Source organism: Acipenser ruthenus, chromosome 14, assembly GCF_902713425.1.
Source record: "Acipenser ruthenus chromosome 14, fAciRut3.2 maternal haplotype, whole genome shotgun sequence".
NCBI classification, from domain to species: Eukaryota; Metazoa; Chordata; class Actinopteri; order Acipenseriformes; family Acipenseridae; genus Acipenser; species Acipenser ruthenus.
This window is the reverse complement of record NC_081202.1, coordinates 24,944,481-24,964,484: the sequence shown is the minus strand read 5'-3', so window position 1 is coordinate 24,964,484 and position 20,004 is coordinate 24,944,481. Positions and strand designations below refer to the sequence as shown.

The 20,004-nt window shown below is 35.1% G+C and overlaps 1 protein-coding gene across 5 annotated transcripts in view; it reads right to left on the bottom strand.

Moving 5' to 3' along the window:
• LOC117419832 (anoctamin-4-like) overlaps positions 1 to 20,004 on the bottom strand; it is a 93,876-nt gene that overhangs the window by 40,359 nt on the left and 33,513 nt on the right. For 4 of the 5 annotated variants that reach the window (XM_058986200.1, XM_034033091.3, XM_058986199.1 and 1 more), the window contains 4 exons: positions 13,888 to 14,088; positions 8,057 to 8,193; positions 7,260 to 7,418; positions 817 to 917 (listed from right to left, as the gene is read on the bottom strand). In XM_058986200.1, coding sequence (XP_058842183.1) covers positions 817 to 917; positions 7,260 to 7,418; positions 8,057 to 8,193; positions 13,888 to 14,088 — 598 coding nt within the window. Of the gene's footprint in view, positions 1 to 816; positions 918 to 7,259; positions 7,419 to 8,056; positions 8,194 to 13,887; positions 14,089 to 20,004 lie in introns of those variants that run through there. The other variant, XM_058986202.1, reaches the window with a different exon arrangement.

The window sequence follows — 20,004 nt, the reverse complement described above, 5'->3', positions numbered from 1 at the left end:
TTGTTTAGGTATATGACTGAAATGTCCAGATGCCACGAGTTTGAACAATCAGGCCTCTTGTAAATCTGCTCCAAACTAATCACAACGATCACGACATGGATAAGTCTGAGTCTGTAGGCTTACTAATCTGAGTTGTTCATGCAGCTATAAAGGAGGAACAATTTGTTAAACATCAAACTCATGGCTCCTGAGCATTTAAGAAATATACTTAATTGAAGGTAGTTCTTAAACCCTGGACTGGGTGCAGGGCTAGTGTGAGTTTCAAGCCATGAGAAAATCAGAGTTACCAGAATGATTAAATTACATTTTAATTACTCCAGTCACACAAAGATAAAGTGGCTCTGAACAAAACCCCACTTTACATGTAATGCTTTACCTGGATAAACAAATAACTCCTACAATAACTTCCTTGAACTTTTTATTACCAAACTACTGAACATCTTATAAAACTCTTCTGCCACTCATAGATATCTAAGTTGATAGCTTTGATCCTGATGAAGGTAAATGAACAATATTATGTGCGGATGTACAAAAGAACATTGGTTTAAATCTCCCCTGAACAAATTGTTCACAGAACAGTCTCTGTCCACCCACACAGCTTTGAGGGCTGCTTTATTACCCTTTCTTTGTTTTCCATTGTACTTACCTTGAAGTTAAATCTTTTTTTAGTAGATTTTTAGATTTTTTTTAATGCTGGTTTGTTTCCCTGGTAAACCAAGTTCATGTGAAATGAGCATCAAATGACAAATCATAACTTGAATGCATTCTGGCTTGAAATGCTTTCAGATAATGAACAACAGACAAGTGTGTACCTACCTGAAAGGCATGCGTATGTTCATTAGTTCTGCATATCTGCAAAGGACTTCCCAAGGGGCATGTAACTTCAGAAAAATGATGTCGCTGTTTGTTATAGAGGACTGCAACAAAAAAGCAAGGAAAATTATATCATCATTATAATTTTGTAATCATAAATTATGTAGCCCTTATTTAACATATGATTTGGGTATATAATAATCCTTTGAGAATGCATTATTGCATACAGTACAAAGAGGTCCAGTTCGTAATGCATCTTCAGGTGTTTTTTGTCCAGGGAACTGCCAATACCCGTCCTTTGAAAAATGCTTTTAGTTCTTAAACGTTACCTTTTATTGCAACGAGTAGCATAAAAGCTTTTAAAGATAGATCACTTGTTTCTTTGTAATGGTTAAGGCATAGCAATATACTACAAAATACTGAGGTTCAGCTGGGAAGGTAAATCATTCTTCTAACCATGTACTACGCTAAGCTGCACCAATTCAGAACAAAATGCAGGTATTAATGTAATTTAGGATTATCTGATTTAGTTTACTTTTTTTTTTTTAAATGTTGTTGAAACTATTACATTTGGTTATTAGGAATGATCAAACGTCTTGATGAGAGACACTTTGGATATTTATACAGTAAAGATTAATTTCAAAATATCATTTTTTGGTATTGATTAAAGATAAACCCCTGATTGGAGAAAAAATAAAATAAAAAAAATCCTCTGAGTTTCTGGCTTTATATTTGTGAGTGCTTTTCCTGTTGTTGGGGGAGTGCAGTTCTGTTCTGGGGGTCTCCAAACCACACAGCTCACTGTGAACAGCAGGCTTGAAAAGCAGAAGTAACTCTTAGCTGTTGTGCCTTTAATTTCAATGGGCAGCAGTGTGGAGTAGTGGTTAGGGCTCTGGACTCTTGACCGGAGGGTTGTGGGTTCAATCCCCAGTGGGAGACACTGCTGTTGTACTCTTGAGCAAGGTACTTTACCTAGATTGCTCCAGTAAAAACCCAACTGTATAAATGGGTAATTGTATGTAAAATAATGTGATATCTGTATAATGTAAAATAATGTATAATGTGATATCTTGTAACAATTGTAAGTCGCCCTGGATAAGGGCGTCTGCTAAGAAATAAATAATAATAATAATAATAATTCCATATAAACAAGCTGATGACGTGTTCATACTTAACACCACACCATTATCATTGTTTCTTTGTAACTAATCATCAAGTACATATTTTTAAAATGTCTCCAATGAGTAAGCCTTGAATCTATCATGCTCTGATGTTTTACATACAGTACATACTCATAATTCAATTTCTACATTTAATATAAAGTTTAACCAAGATATAAGGGAAGGGGACAGAGTTATAGATAAATGTTTCAGCTAATGCCTACAGTACATGATTGACTGAAGTTACGGATAAAATGAAGACAGCATAATTCATTTCACTAAAGACTTAAACAAGATTCAAACCTGGGTGTATTAATCCACTGCCCTTTATAGCCATTCTCATGTTTAAAGTACACAACTAAAACCATTTGTAGTGTCCATGCTGATCTGAGATTGAAAGGGCATTTTGGAAATATAACCGCAGCACCTGATACAAGCAACACAGCTAGCAGTACATTATTGTAACCTTTCAAGATAGTTAATGTGCCATATGCACAATGCTTTCCATTTTCTCATAACGCCAGACTTAAAGCTCTGAATTAAACAGGGTCATGAAATGACAAGGGCAAATTATCTCAATGTGAATGGTTCCTGAGGGATGAGCTAATTTATTACTGTTGTGGTGACAGAACCTCTTTTTCTAGCAGAGAAACCGAAAAGGTGGCAGAGACTCACACTCCACTACCATAATTTGCACTTACAAGGGATTGTGACCCAGCTATATTAAATCAAGCAGGTCTAAAAGCAGAACAAACACTTAAAAAGAAGTTTAGAATTGTTGTCAAACACGTATGAACGTGATTAAAGGTACTAATTGATGTACAGTATGATTGGTTTTAATAAAGCATGTTTAAGGAACCTACAGCAGCCAGCTCTAAAAAGCAGCAATTTCCATTTTTTTCAGCACCTTGGTCAGTTGCCCAAAGAGTATGTTTTTCAAAAGCTGATAAAGTTAGTATTTTTTGACTCATTAAACATAATTTACATGTAAAGTTTAGTTAATCTTATTTGCATAAGGATTTCCGTTACTTAAATTATTTTGATTAAAGTAAAAACCGATGTAAGTTGCTGGCATAATCATTAAGTCAGATTTGTTTTCTTATAACTTATACGTAATATGAATTTCACAGTTCATGTATGATTTGTTTCCATTATAATATATATATGTATCTATTTTAAAGCTGCATTGAAGCATTAACTGACCCTCAATATGTGTGTAGCCTAAAGCCTGTGTTTACTCGCTGTTCAAATGCTGCATTAATAAATTAACCTGGAGATGATCATCCTGAAATCAGAGCTTGTTTGTTCAAGCCACAAATTACATACCTGAATTTACATACCTGAAATGTACATACCTGATTTACATACCTGTATTGAAATTCCGTCTACATAAAGATCCTGCAATCGACATACAGTGACATACAGTTTCAACACAGCAGATGTGGCAGAGATATTATTGATCGAGTGTGACATGGTAACCTACCTGTGCTGTATGCAGCCTCTTAGAAGAAAAAGATAAAGGGGAGCCAGAACAGGAAGCTATTTCTTTCAAATGCAGGCCTACTCTAACCATTAACCTGAACTAAAACCAAAGGCTACCTCGTGTCACTTTTTCAATGACAGTATTGAGTATAATTCTCACAATTCTTTCCTTTTACTACTGCAACAAATACTACTGGAATGTATATTACAAATTAAAGGTGACTTCGATACCCAGAAGTGTTACTGAACGTTAACATTGTGACCACTTGCAGGGTTGCCTGTATCCTCCAAGGCAGGGTGTACTGAGTCAGGACTGATAGTCCTATCAAAACTGTGTAATAGAAAGCAGCAGTGGGGACAAAGTCTTGAGTACTGCTCTTTTAAGTGTATCTGTTCACAGCAATGGCATGAAATGGTGCTTGAAATTGACATGTTTTTTTAGTTTTTTCTTGTTATTATTATTTTAAAAAGAATGACATTGATTGCAACATGATGCCATGCGTATAACATCCCAGTTGTTGGAACATGTGCCGTATCCTTTTGTAAGGGAACATTTTAAAGCATCTCCCTGGATCAATACCTAGTAATAAACACACTGTATTTTGAGCCATCCAGGAACAGCAACATCATCAACAAAACTAATCAATCAATATTTCTAAATCTATATGTCTGAGAATGCACAGACCTAGAAGAAACTGTGAAAAATAGCATTTAAGTAATTCTTCAATATGGACTATTTTTAATAGTTATTTTTTATTTTAAAATATCATAGTGCTATAGCAAACTCGTTTATCCACTGTTTGTTTTCATACTGTACTTGTTATACTGTACTGAGTTTCTACTGTACATTTAGAACACAAGAATAAACTCAACCCCAAACCATTGTGGAATCATCAAAGGGAGATTTCATGAACATCAATCCTTGATTCCAAAAAAAGAAAACAAACAAAACTAATAATATATGAAAAAACACTTGAAATAAAGCCATTTTCACAAACCTTACATGAAAGTGCTATTTAAATATTATGAGGTTTGTTTTATATACATGAAACACCAAAGGCACAACAGTTCTCAAACCTTTAATAATATAGTCCTTATAAACTATATCATATTTATACCTTGCCTGCATCAAAAAGTTTTGCATCACCCTGTAGAATTAACTATTTGTTGCTTCACAAAGTTGAATGAAGCCTGCTGAATAATGTTACGTTAACATATTGAATTGCATACTGCTTTCTAGTTTTTCATATACTTAACAAAAAACTGAAACAAATTGAAAAATGTGACATTTTGAAATCTAACATGAACTACTGTACTACTAATATGGCTTCCGATTGACTTTTGCAATATTATTTTGTAGTTTTTTTGATTACAAGATTTAAATGGCCAGAGTTGTAGAAAACGTGTATCTGTTTTGCACTGAAGTATATATGCCTTACAGGCTATGATTCATCCACATAAAGTAGACAGACAGACAAGCAAGCAGGAAGGCTTAAATTATTAATTTCTGGAGTGTTAAGTGATTCCTTCCAGAACAGAAATATAGTTTAACAGACAACAGGGAACACATGGCTTCAATTACCAAATACCTCAAGAAATCACAGATTAATGAAGCAGTTTTCATCTGGGACGCCTGGTAGGACAACATGACCTTGACATAATCAACCACTCTACGAGTCCCCTTGTACTAATGAAATGCATACAGAAATTGATCTATTAAGAGCTACTCAACCATTGCTGTTGGTAAGAACTATAGGTTACGCGTCAGAATTAAAAACGCTTGTCTATACATTTCTTGGGCTTCTGGAATTGGTATGTCACCCAGCCCTATGCATACAAAGTATCAGTTTATATCAGTTTGTGGGAGGAAGTCAGACCACGGTAGAAATGCTACCCAAAATATTAATTTGTATGCACATCTGTATTTATAATAAATATTTTGTAACTATGAATATTAAGGCATAAAAGCTGTTTGCAATAAGGCATTAGATATATTCCCCACAGCAACATTCTTCCCAGCACCTTGGACAGGTAACCTATAAATTACTTTTGTCTCTCCCCACACCCTTTAATTTCTTTATAAAAAATATGAAATAATACAAACTATTTTTCTTTTGCTGCAAACACATACAGTTCTACAGATTAATAAGATTAACAGCATTTAAAATAAAATAGGACTTAAAAGCATCAATATCTAACAACCTCACGTGCACATATACACACTGTAGCAATCAACTCCAGTAACTTGGGTGCTGTGCCACTGTGATAGGGTTATAACCTGTTAAAATTATTACTAAAAAAGCCTACTTTTTAAAAATGTTTTACCCATGGACACTTTTAAGCTGCTGGGGCCTTAAGCAACAGTTTATTTTGCTTATAGCTAGCACTGATACTCAAAAAAGAATATGAGAAACTACCATTTGCAGCCAACTTTGCTGAAGAGAAATATTTTGAAAATATTGCTACTCTGGCATTTATGTAATTTAATTCCCACTGTCTTGCATATTCAGGTGAGAATGAAGAGACATATCAAAGCATGGGGCATAATATGGCTGTCAAAAATAGAAAAGGAATTTTAAAGTCGTGTGCCTCAATTATTGAATCTATGAATCTGTATGATCAGCAGTTCTCCAGAAAGAAGCTGAGGAATCTAGAAAAAAAAACATTTTAAACTTAAATGATGACATTAAAAAAAATAGTAATTAATGTTAAAAGCTGCCTGCTTCATAAAGTTCAGCTACAGCACCTATCGCAGCAGGCACTGATAATTGACTAAGGCTTATTAACCACTTTTTTTTTAAATGCAATTTCTGTCTATAGGACCCTATTGGACTGTTTCAAACTAAGCTTCTGTTAGAGTGAGAATTTCCACCATAGAACAATTAAGTTCTACCTGGCTAAAATGACCTGTGAGTTTTATAATTGCTATTACTGTACTTGAGAAAATCTTAAGAACAAAATCATTTCAAATGATTTCTGTGATTTTTCCAGGGAAACTCCAATATAAACCCTGGAGGTTTAGAGTTTTCATGTACTGTACAGTATTTACAATTTTCAAACAATGTTAATTATCATAAACACTGTGAATCAAAGCACAAGCTGATTAAATAACTAAGATGATAACATCATCATATTCCAGTCACCTTGCTGCTGTTTTGCATTACTAGAACTTAAAGGTTTCCATGGCTACCCTTGCCTTATATTATACAATCATATTCTTAGCTGTATCTTAATCTGTGCCAATTTGAAAAACTCAGAACCAATATAAATAAATGTGTAAAAACAGAAAAATGATATTGACATGGTGTTCATTCCTGTCCAGTAATTTGCATATTGACGCACAGTTGAATTATAGTGGAATCCCATCTGTATTGAACAATAAAACCACACCCTGACAAACCCGCAAAACAAGGAATATAAAGCTTGGGAGGGTTTCAGGCAGGAAATCGATAGTATCATTAATACAAGTTCCTACATCGCATTTAAGTATTGGTCAATCTAAAAGCCAATTATTGGCATCTTCCCATCAATCTATAAGGTATATAAACCTAGTTCGCAAACTTCAAGTCCTGCCGTGCTTTCGAATTACCACCTCCTCCCCAACCACCACCACCCCACTCCCCAACCACCACCACCTCACACCCCAACCACCACCACCTCACTCCCCAACCTACACCACCTCCTCCCCAACCACCACCACCTCACACCCCAACCACCACCACCTCACTCCCCAAACACTGTGAAAGTAGAGAAGTCTTGAAATGTTAAAACAATACAAAGCACACAATGGTCTGTGATCACTACCTCTTTTTCCATCTGTAGTCCTTCTGCTCTGATATTTCTTTCAAAGACCTCTCTTTTTTCTGTTTGTGGACTGGACTTTCTGTAAACAACAATATAATCAATCCGGCACTTCCCATCTCTGAAAAATAGTCCACTCAATTTACTTGTTTCTTTCACGCCCTGTGGAAAAAAAAATACAAATAAACATGTCAAACAACACAGTGGACAATTAAAACTGCTCAAATTATCTTTAGCTTGTATTTTTCTTCATCTACCTAGACAGATATAACTGCTTAACGTTAAACAACATTGGTATAATAATGTACACATTCCTAAATGCATATTTTTTACACATTATAGCTGTTTGTTATTAAATATACTTACTTCCTATTCTGTCCCAGAAATTATATCAGGCCAGGCAATATGTTGACACAGATACTATATGTATTTAGGGCAGTTATTGATACAGTATGACCTCATGACAAGAGTGACTTACAGACTATGTATTGACAGGATACATTTGCTCTAAATTGACCCCAGTGTTCGATGTTGCTACTGTAATGGTATAACACTGTAGTCAAAGTGCCACTGACAGATCAATGATCATTTCATGAATACATACTTTTAAATGTTAGGTCTGTTTACAAAGGTAAAAACATATAAACTGACATAGCAATTGTCCACTCCCTCTTACACGTTCCATTGAGCTTTGAAGATACTGTCTATTTATTGTAAACTTGTATTTACTACATAGGACAGGCCATGAAAAAAAAATCTTACATCAAGATGCATTTACGTCTTGTTAGAAGAACACTTACATCTTTTCCTGTTTCCAGTCGGCTTCTGTCCTCAGAGGTACTCGTCAGGTTGCCCGGGTGAAGGAGAGAGTCATCGTCCTTGGAAGAGCTGTTGACACCCTCAGACCCGTCCAAGAAAATTCTGACATCTTTAATTGCTGAAATGCATAAAACAAAAAACAAAAATAGAAATTTGTCATTTGCTTAGGATTCAAGTAAAGACGCATTTCAAAATATACATATAGGCCCCAATATGCCATTTTGATTGTTTCATTGAAAAGTTATAAATGTTGTAACACTAACAAGAAAATTAAGCACAAATACAATGTTTTTTCACTTGTTGAACAAAATACTTAACAAACTTTGCACGGAATGAAAATTCAGCTCATTGGGCTAGATTCTCAAAGCTATTTACTCCAAATCGTCATTAGTGCAATTTCTTTGAAAGGAAAAAATGGCAATTACAATTCTTAAACAAATAAATATAACCTCAAACTGTTAACAAACTCATCATTTAAATGTTTGAGTTGTTTGCTTCTGGTTTGGTAACTTTAGCAGGCTTTTTATTTCTTTCTGAGCTAAGGACAATTTGAGTAAAGAGCTCATTGTTCATGTACAGTATTTTATTAAGTATTTATAATAACAATTTATAAGTATTTTGTTGCTACACAGCAATTATGAAAGACTAAACTTTGATTTGCAACCCACTTGATTTGGGATTAATTACACAATGAAACAACATTATAACTATACAGCTCATGTGTATTTACACAAATTACCTGGACCTGAGGGTCTGATTTGAAATCTGTCAAAAATAAATACATTCTATCAATCCATTTATTTAAGCAGTTTCCTTCCACAGTATTCTTCTGCTAAAGTGTCATCATCATAACATTAATGCTGTACAGTACCCGGATGATCACACTGCATAGTGTAGCACAATATTATAACTGAGGAAAGACAACAGTTGTATCTGTTCTTTTTTTAAGGTACAGTTTATTTGATGGAAAGCAACCAGTGAGAGGAAGGGCCCCACTGCTAGCTACGTATGAGTTATGTTTTGTGAAATTGTAAAAGTGGTCCATGGATCTGAGAAGTCTAGGTGTTCTTATAATGAATTGTTTCCTGCTGAGAACTATGGACCAATGGTGGTGCTCTTGTTTACCAATTGCTCTAGATCAGTGGTTCCCAACTGTGCTCCTGAGTAAACCCCAGGTGGTCCGCAAACAACTCCCAAAATTCGGTTACGCAATTCTTGCAAAACCAATTTCTACACAATCACACCTTGTGTTACTAATATTAATAAGCAACACAAGAAATAGCTTTAACCACGTGATATAAAATGATAAGATATGTATATAGTCTGCATTTTCCCCTTTTGTCTGTTTTCTTTTATTACGGGTGTATTTATAAATTAATATATATTAGCTCCCTTTGATGCAATACCAAGCATCGCCTTCAAAGCCGCCATTAACTGAAACAGCTTTTTAATGTGAAACAAATACTAACTAAATAACTTGCACATTATGAAGGCACATTTGTCTTGTTACAGACTTCTTTTTTTTTAGCCAGCATTATTTAAAAAAGAAAACAAATCTAGCATTCACGTAAATGTACTACTTTCTAATCTGTGCTCATTCTGCTGCTTGTGTTCATTGAACTTCAGGAACAAAAAGCCAAGAAAAAGCCAAGCCCCAGTACATTATTTGTCAGGAAGTTTTGTCAAACAAAACTTTTAAACCTGCAAAACTGAAATGCCATTTATCTACAAAGCATTCGAAATGTGAAAAAATAAACAATTTTAAACAAAAGAAACAACGTTGTGCAAAATGACAACATTCCTTGCTGACTGTAGCGAAGATTCAAGCCCAGGAATCTCATTAAGTTAGGTACGTTATGTAAATACTTTACTTTCTACATGTACTTATACATATAAACATACAAATTAGTTTCAAAATGCTGTTGTGAAAAACTGTGTGTGAAGTAGTCTGTGGGAAAAATCCAAACACCAAGGTGGTCCCTGCCTTGATTAAAAGGTTGGGAACCACTGGTCTAGACTGATGATTTTCTTTTTAAGGCCAGTTACTGACATGATTCATGTTTACTCTAAGCATACATTTGAGAAATGCTGCATAGCGGCAGGTGATGTTTATCTACCTGCATGTGTCTTAGATTATCTTTAGTCCTTGATACGTTTCCTTGAGGTTTAGGTGAAGGCAATTTGTTACAGAATTCTGCCTAGAAATAAAGCCTGATGAAATACTATTTCTGGCAGGAGACACATAGCACAAATCTGAGCGGTGAAAACATTTTAAACAGACATGTCATTACCATAGGAGTAGACAGGGACTATATTTACAACAGGGGTAGCTGACAGTCACTGAACTGCTTGGTAAAATAACATAAACTAGATTTTAATTTAAGAAGATTAGAATGGCCCAGATGAGTTTGCTGATGCCAGAAGAGTCTCTTTATTGAGCACTGCATTGATTTATTTTAACAGAAGAGATGCACTACGTGCAAAACCCTTAAACAGGCATAGGGGCACAGCACAGGGCTGGTCCTAGGGGGGTGCCAGAGGGGGCTAGATTCCCCCAAATGTCCCTTTGGCCCCCCTTCATAAAGCTATTTGAATACACTCTACAGAAATATCCCAAATTAGTAGATAGTAAAGACTATACCACAAATTGCAAAGCATACATCAAAAGATATACAAAATAAAGTGATAGAGACATTAAGTAAAATTGTTCTTAATCAAATTAAAGAGAAATATGCATTCTGATTCTAGTAGGTACTGTATCAAAAGTGATGGGACACAAGATAAGTGCAATGTAGAAAATCTGTCGATCATGGTAAGATTTGTTACTGATTCAATACCTGAGGAGCATCTAATTGGCTTGCTAGAATTGCATCAGTTGGGTGCAGAATACATTACAACTCAAATACCTCAACACCTCTCTGAAGTAGGCTTTAATGCTGACAACATCATCAGCCAGTGCTACAATGGTGCATCAATGATGAGTGGGGTTAATAGAGGTGTGCAGTCTTTACTGCAAAGAAAACTAGGAAGGCACCTACCGTACATACATTGTTACAACCATCAGCTGCACTTAGTAGCAGTGCATGCAATTCAAAATGAACCATGTGCAAAAACATTTTTTGATCTTTGTAGTTCTCTGTATGCATTCTTTCATCGGCACTACATTACTCAAAAGTACGATGACCCTTCACTAAAGAGATTGCTAGAAATTTGCTGGACAAGCCATTTTCAAGTGGCCAAATGTGTTGATAATCAGGATCTTATTCTTGATATACTCTCAGAAGTCTTGCTTCCATAGACTTATGTACAGACTTTTTGTCTCAGCTGAAGAGACAGAGCTTCTTTGTTCTTGGTAAGTTCCTAGTCCATATTCTTGGTATTTTAAAGCCAGCCAATGCTGTTCTTCAGTCACAATCTGTCCACCTGTGCTCTGCTTGTGAGGTGGTAAATGCATCAGTAGATGCATTAAAAAAAATCTCAGTCAAGATGAAGATTTCTGGAATGAGCCCTGTAGTGTAGCAGTAAATAGATTCTGTAGTGCATTCAACACTAGGTCATTCAGACACTGCAAGTACTGCTAAATCTGACTGCAGTCTCACATGTTAAACATTCTAGATAGAGATTTGGAATCTGGATTTTCTCAGAAGAATCTGGATTTAATCAATTCTTTGACTTGCCTTGTACCACACTCTAGTACATTTCTTGATGCTAACATGCTAGAGCCTCTCCAGATGATAGCTGTTGTTGACAAAAATTACATGGAAATTGTTGTAGCTAAACCTATGTTGCTTAAAAAACTCAACAAAGATGCAGACTGTGCTGCTGTCTGTAAACTTCTGCATGGATATGCAATGCATTTCCTTTACAGCATAAGATGTATGTGTCAGCTTTAATACTTGGTGTATCTAAAGCTTCATGTGAAAATCCCTTCTACACTCTGTCATGAGTACTTACTCCTTATCGTCGATCCATGCTTCATGACAGAAAGAAAAACTTGTTATTTTTGCTCATGAAAAAGCTATCACTATGAGTCTGATCATGGAGAGGACCTTGTAAAGGAGTTCTCCAAGTCAAAAAATAGAAAACTTATGCTTTAATTATATTGCTTTCATTTTTTTTCCATTACTTTTGGAAAGTGGAAAGGAAGATTTTATATATCTGTATAATAGTTTAAATAAAATGAATGGAAAGGCAGTATAAGTTTAAAGGAATAAAAAAGACAGCTCAGGTAGAGATAAAAAAAACGTCATCCCAAATCATGTACACCTGTAGAACATGGATGGCAGGGATGCACTGAATACATCTAAAAGAATCGTATTTGGTGAGTCACTCTGCATTTACATTTGTTTTATCATGGAATTGCCTATAAGCCTATATTATTACTGCAATGAAAAATTACTATGTTTAAAAGTTTAAAAGTATGTGTCTAAATGGTGGCCCCTCTAAGAGGTCTACTGGCCCTCCCATCCTAAAGGAGATGGAGCTGGGCCTGGCACAGCAATGAAACCCCAACTGGATAATCAACTACACTGATCGTGTATGAATCAGCATCTCAGCATTGCGTTGAGTAAAGACTCGCCTGTTTCACATAAAAACACTTATCAGACTGTAATATTTGTGCTGAAGGTAGCTGTTTCTGCAGCTGATGCACATTTTTATGGTGGCTCATTAGGAACAGGGTTTCTTTGTTTTTTGGGGTTTTTTTTACATTTTTTTAAATCAATTTAATGCTTTTTATATTATTTTCATATATTTTATTGTTGTCTTTTTCTGACTTAAATTTTGCAAAATCTACAAACATCTGAAAAATGTCAACATAAAACAGTACTCATTTTAAGACTAGTTTTTATTGCCGTGGAAATGACAAGAAACAGACCCCTTAGATTGATTAAATAAAAGTGTATGTACAGGACAGATCTGGTTGGATCAGGTCTTGTCAGAACTGTTCTCTGGTGAAGTGGTTTGAGATCGATTGTAGTCTCAACATAGCTTTTGACTGCTACACTGTTTCCTCTCCAGATACTGACTGAATTAAACTTTGTTCATTATGCATCTTGAATGGAATGATTATTTGTAATTTGAAATGTATTAGCACTTTTCCATGACCAGAGCTGCATGCAAGGAACTTTTTTGTCCAAGCCCTGTTGTCTCAAGCCTAAATTCACTTGGTGCTTAGTACTTAGAATGGAAGGAATTCGGTCAATAAAAGGTTCTTATTCCAAAGGAAGACAGTTTTTTTTTTCATTAATATGTTCAATCTATATTTGAGTTTCATGAAAAGATATGAGGCAAAATGTCTCCAGAGGGATTCTGGAATCCTGAAGAAATGTTCAACAAAACAAAAGCAGTAGAAATTCCAAGTGGCTATTATATCTTTTCTGATAATAATTCATATGTCCTGTGACTCTTTTAAACTCTTTTTAATGTATTGTTTCCCCAGTACATGTTCAACAGTGCTCAGTAGTGTATAGACAATATAAAATCATTTGCCCCCTGCTTCCAGAAGAAAGTAAATTTTATTGATCTAAACCTTGTCAGAGCTAAGGACTGATAACCTTTAACTCTATATCAATCCTTCTGGTGATGTCAAGATTATGTTGGAAAGGGCTTTGCTGCAGATTGCTGTAGATTGTAAAGATTTCAAGTCCTGTCATCTGCTGAAAAATAAATAACCATATCTACTAGATCTGGCATAATGTTTTGTAATGCTAATGTTCAAAATTGAGTTTCTAAAGTTTTAATTATATAGATTAAAAATGATTGCTGTGGTGTATAGTTGGCAGGCTCTAGCACTAACTAATATTGAACTGACCTGGGTGATGTACTTTTCCATTAGTGACTGCTGAGTCTGGGGATCCAGAGGATGACTCCTCCATGTTTATTGACTTTCTAACAGGCGGGAGTGAGGAATGCCTGACCACAGGAAGGCGCTCTGAAGTGTGATGGCAAGGCGCACTTCTTTTGTGATGGTTTCGTATCTGTTTTTCAGCCCCATGAATAGATAAACTTATACCTGAAAAACAAAGAAAACAAGATGTTATTCTCTATTGCCTCAGAGCTCCAGGATTCAAAATATTTAGAATTTGGTTTAAAACATTTAAATTGGAAATAAAGCCGCAGTGATGTCACTTATCTTATCTGGACTCTTACAGCCTGCAGCACAGACATGTGTGCATAGTTCAGCTTTAAAGACTCCTCATTAACATTGAGAGTGCTCTTGTCAGCACGTCTTTCATTGCTTTCTTAAAGGAGCAGGTCCCCATACAACCTTACTGTACCTTCCAGTGTTGGACATTTCTGTTTAGTTCATAGAGTGACAGAATGGCAATAATACTTCTAAGGATAAGGGACAACTGTTTTTTTTAATTTTTCACACATTGAAGGATGGTTTTACTTTACAAGTTCTGTCGATGTTTCCCATGATATGTTATCACTTAGAAAAACAGCGATAAATCACATTTCTTAACTGCTATTGAAGCCGTTGCTGTTGCAGTTGGCATGTCAATGTAGCTTACAGAGTTAAGGAGCAAGCACATTTCAATACCGATAAAATCTTTGAAAACAATTTTCAATGATGTGTTAAATAATCAAAGCATTTCTCTGGTTGAGCTTAAGAAAGCTGTAACTACTAAACGGACAAACAATGTGTTATATATTATTTGTTTTTACACTTGTTGTACCGCTGGCCAAACGTTTTGCATCGCCCTATAAAATGTACTTAATTTTTCTTCATAAAGTCGAATGAAACCTGCTGAATAATGTTGCGTTAACATATTGAATCATACACTGCTTTGTAGTTTTCCATATACTTAACGAAAAACTGACAAATTAAACATTTTTCGAAATCTAACATGAAATGCTGTATTACTATTATGTACTACTATTACGGCTTATAAAATATCTAAATTATGTTGATATAGTAAAAGCACAGCAACACAGAGAACACAGTGACCTTCCAGAGGCCAAATCTGAGTACAGAACAGTGACACAGCTGGGGAGAGGTGTTGTGCAATCTAATTACTAACATGTCTCAAGGCACAGTACTTTCTTACAGAGTGATTCATTTAAGCTGAGAATAAATTGACAGCTAGATGTGACTGGTCATTCTCTAAAACTTAATAAAATATTAGGACTGGAAACAAATGTTTTTTGGGCATTTATTCTGATAGAAGTGATTAAAATATACAAAAAAAAACCCTGCAAACAAATGATATGGTCACTTTATTTTAAAGTCAAACAATAAAATAACTACAGTCATTTAAAGTGTGCAACATGCAATAAAACAAACTTTAAATAACAAAAGCACACAGAGCTCCAATGGCTGAAAATTAATCCACTTTTCTACTAGAGCATGAATTTCGAATACTTTGGCAATGCTCCAAAATGTATTAACCAGTGATTTTTTATCACATTGTAAATACTGTATATAAATACAATTTCTGCAAGTGCAGGACTAGATTACAAACATCCTGTAAAAACCAATCATAAAATAAATCAACTGTGTGAAAAAATAAGTTTTTTATTCATTAGGTAGTAATACTGCTTATGTATACAATCACTTCTTATCATCCTTGCCAGAAGGGAACTAGGTTTAATTTTAACATGTTTGGAAAGGTGATTAGCTAAATTGTCTTCTTCGATATTTCTTCACTATTTACACATTCTCTGAAAGGATTTCCCCTTGACTCAAGGACGTTTGGTGGGTATCACTTTTACCTTGCGACCTGTTAAATCTCAACATTTTTGACAGATGGATATTACAAAAGACAGGAAAGGTCTAAGTATTTTACATTATGTGTTACTCTGTATTAGGGTTAGTTCACATACTCTAGTAGTAGTGCATTTCTCTGTATGATTTTACCTGTATGTTAGTAATAAAACTTGATTACTCTGATTTGAAATTGTTTGTCAAGTCTGGTTATTTCAACTATCAAGGTCTGAACAGATATTAAGAAAACTCGTCTTTGTTTTCTTACACAGTATTGATTTATTATGGGCGGATCCAGGGGGGGGAGTCCTGGGGGTGCGGTCACAGAGCAAACATACTGCAATTTGCATTTTCATTGTAACACTTAGCAAAGTAACCATTCTGTCATATGTACTAAGAGAAAATATATTAATGAAGAGAGCCGCAATATACTAATTTAAATATTTGTTGCGTCTTCTTAGCGAGATCTCTAGCAATATACATTGCGATTGTCGTGCAACATTGTTCAAATAAATAGCGGGAGTTGAGCTGCAGTTTGTTGCCGCAGAGAGTACCAGAAGGATAACGTCTATAAGTGCAAAAGTACAAGAATCAAAATAACATTGTTTTTGTTAAATGTAAACTTCATCTGTACAATGCATTCTGTCCCGTCTTCATAATACTATTATATACTTAAAAAAATGAAAGGCAGTTTAATCCCATTAGTTTCTATAGTGGGGCCCTAACCTTCACCCCCAAAAAGCTTTTCATAATCATACAGTCGCCCCTCGCTAAACCGAATATGTTTGTATGACATAAGGATGTGTCGGGTTAGGGTTAAAAAAAACCAAAACATTTTCAGAGTTTATTTTACATATATTAAAATAGGGATAAAATAAATAACTTAATGAACCAAGTTTATTATACGATGAATACAAACAATTGTACAGAATGAAATAGCCAGTATTGAGCTATAATTTAATCCTCAGGGACATCAAAAAGGGTAATGAGGACCCTAAATACTCTCACTTCTTTTACAAATGAGCTCCACCTACAATTTGCCCATGCATATAATTAAGGCTCGACACGCCTTAAAATGCATGGCTTATGAGCAGCGGAGCGCATTGCATGGCGGAGCGCATTTTGGCGATGCTAACACGGCCATAGCTTGCCAAAAGTGTCATGATACAAACTGGGAAATTTTAAGGCCAGTGTAAACTTGGCGCTATGGCCTTAATGCCATTGCAGACACTTGATACATGACCACCATTGGTGTTATTTCAGTGCAATCATTTATACATTTAAAATAACATATATAAATACATGTATATGTGTGCGATTTTGTTGTATTTTTTTATACTCGACATCTCCTTATGTCGGATAAACAAGTCTGGTTTAGTGAGGGGCTACACTATGATTACAAAAAGCTTTTTGATAGAAACACCTTTTTTATTTGGGGGTGAAGGTGGGGGCCCCACTATATGATATAATGGGATTAAACTGCCTTTCCTTATTTGGTCAAAAAAATGACTCTCGCAATGCTAGAGATCTCGCTAAGATGACGCAACAAAGATTTTAATTTGTAGATTTTGCGTCTCTCTTTATAAACATATTTTCTCTTAGTACATTCGATAAAATGTATACTTTGCGAACTGTTGCAACAAAAATGCAAATTGTGGGATATTCGCTCTGTGACCGGCCCATCTTAGTACATCTACCCCTCAGTAGTGAGTCTTATACCCAGGATGCATCATCTGTTGTGCTTAACATACATCTTATTAAAGTGCAACAATTGCACAAAAATTGTAACAACACCTACACCAGCAAGTGAATCCATAAGAACAAGTGTTAAAAAAGAAGAATAAAAAATCTATTTGAAGCTTCTCATCTGAGAGTAAGCCTGAGAAATGACCTGCCATGTTCTTTCACCATCAAACTTGGCTGGCAATGAAGTTGTCACCTAGAGGAAAAAGTTTTCAAATCTCACTATGATTACAAGAACAGGCAGGTGTTCCTGGACTTTGTGAACCGTCACCCACAAAGTTAGAGAACTGGGTCCCTTGCTTCTGGGTTAGTTGTTTTACAGGTTACTCTGAGGATCCACAAACAGAAAAAAGTAACCAAATGTAACCAGTAACGAGTCTATGCATGTGATGGCTAAGTTACAATGAGCAGTAGTACATCCATCAGAAATGATATGGTAAAACTTAGAAGAAGATTAGATTAGACAAACGTTTCAACTAGTGCCGTCATATATGTTTTACCTAATAAAAGGTAGCAGCTTGTAAGGTAAAAGCTATGATAATACTATTAAACAGGAGATAGAATGTCAAATAATATTTGTACTGGTGGGGTTCATGAAGAGGATAGTTTTTGTAGTTTCAAGGAGATTATGCTCTTTCACTACAGGAAGGCATTAAAATGGTCTGATTTTAAACTAGTTGTACAGTGTTTTCTGTAAAAATGCATCTTATTGTTTGCCATGGTTACCGTCCACGTTCATAAGATATCAGGTTAAAACCATTCACGGCTTATCTTCGTAACATACATGTTAATTACTACGTATTGTAGTAGTAATAACCATGCAATTGCCACATTTGAGTTAAATGGTTATTTAAGTGCCTTATAATATTTTATAGAACATTCAACAAATATCACTCGACTGCTCACATTTGTAACCAACTTCCTAGCTATCCACATGGCTCTGATATGAGTCTGAACTCACAGCCAGCTACTTAGGGGACTCTAGTTTACCACTGTGGTTAGTAAGTGGGACAGGGGTGGGCAAAGTTGGCAAATCATTTTCAGCTATGCTTTTAACAGCCCATCAAAATTAAAGATAATGTATGAAAGATAAAATCCGACTTGATAGACAGATATTGCCTTCTTATTTGCTTTTAATGTCTTACATTTATGACACTAAAACAGTATTTATTTTGTACAAAGTAAAGCATGCATTTAAGGTTTCTTTTTTAAATTTATAAAAATATAAAACAATGTTACATATTTTCCCTCAAAGCAGATTTCTGGTTTATGTAAATTATATTTGGCAGACACAGCGATTATATTAATTTAAATTAGCACCCTGCTGGTGATTCCAGTAAATCTCCTAATGTGCTATAATAGCAATATGGGTGCAGTAAATAATATTGAACTCCTTTGGGTATTCCTAACTTTAGGGCTTTACATATTCTAATAACTTGTAGAAAAATAAATTGAACAAATATGTATTCTTAACATAGCCTCCTGTGACCTCAAAAACAGTGCCCCTCACCTTACATAGACACTAATTTGCAAGCACCCAAATTGTAATAATATATATATTTTTAAATGCAACGTGGCTGAATTGTAATAGGTTATTGACATTATAAATATGCAGCATTGTACACCTAACAGGAATACAAATGTACTGTATTCATCACAGGAGTATACTTTATAAAGACACATTAAATACATAGATAGTTGTATAAATAGACTGACAGATCTTATCCTGATCAATACACTAGAAAGCATGGTTGTCAGATGAAAGATAGATTGATAGACAGGATGACAGTTAGATATGTAGAGAGACTGCAAATGTAGGAATTTTCTATAGACTCAGCCATTAGAAAAAAAAACAAACGCAGTGATTTCAGTGTTTACGCTGCAGTTCCCTACTGGGATCTGCATGGGATATACCCTAGAGCAGCCCAGCATAGAAATAGACACGATGCACTTTTACACATAATTGATTTCCTGACAAACTGAAGCCCCATATTTAATTTCACTCTTTTATCAAAGCTGTCCAATTATGGAAAACCGTAGTATAGTTTTTCATAGGAGGTGTACCACAAAGAAAACTGCAATGTCTGGTGCAAGAATAATGACCCTTTTTCATGATTTATTTCAGTTGAATAACACCTCTTTGATCTTACTCATAGAAAATTCAGCACTGTGAAGCTTGTTTAAAATATAGCATTTCAGGACTAACCAGACTATGCACACAGTACCCACCTGATTTATCCTGCAGTATAAGGTCCCTGACTAACAGTGCATTCCTCAGGCACCATTTCAAAAGGACATGTCCACCTCAATGGGTCATGTGTGGTCAAATATTATATAAATAAAGAAATGAAATCGTATTGGATTTGCACCACAAATGTCTTACGCATAGTACTTTCAGATTTATTGCACTGTTTGCATGTTAATCTATTTACTTTAACTGAAGTCTATAAAAAATTACCTTCACAGTGGTGGATTTAA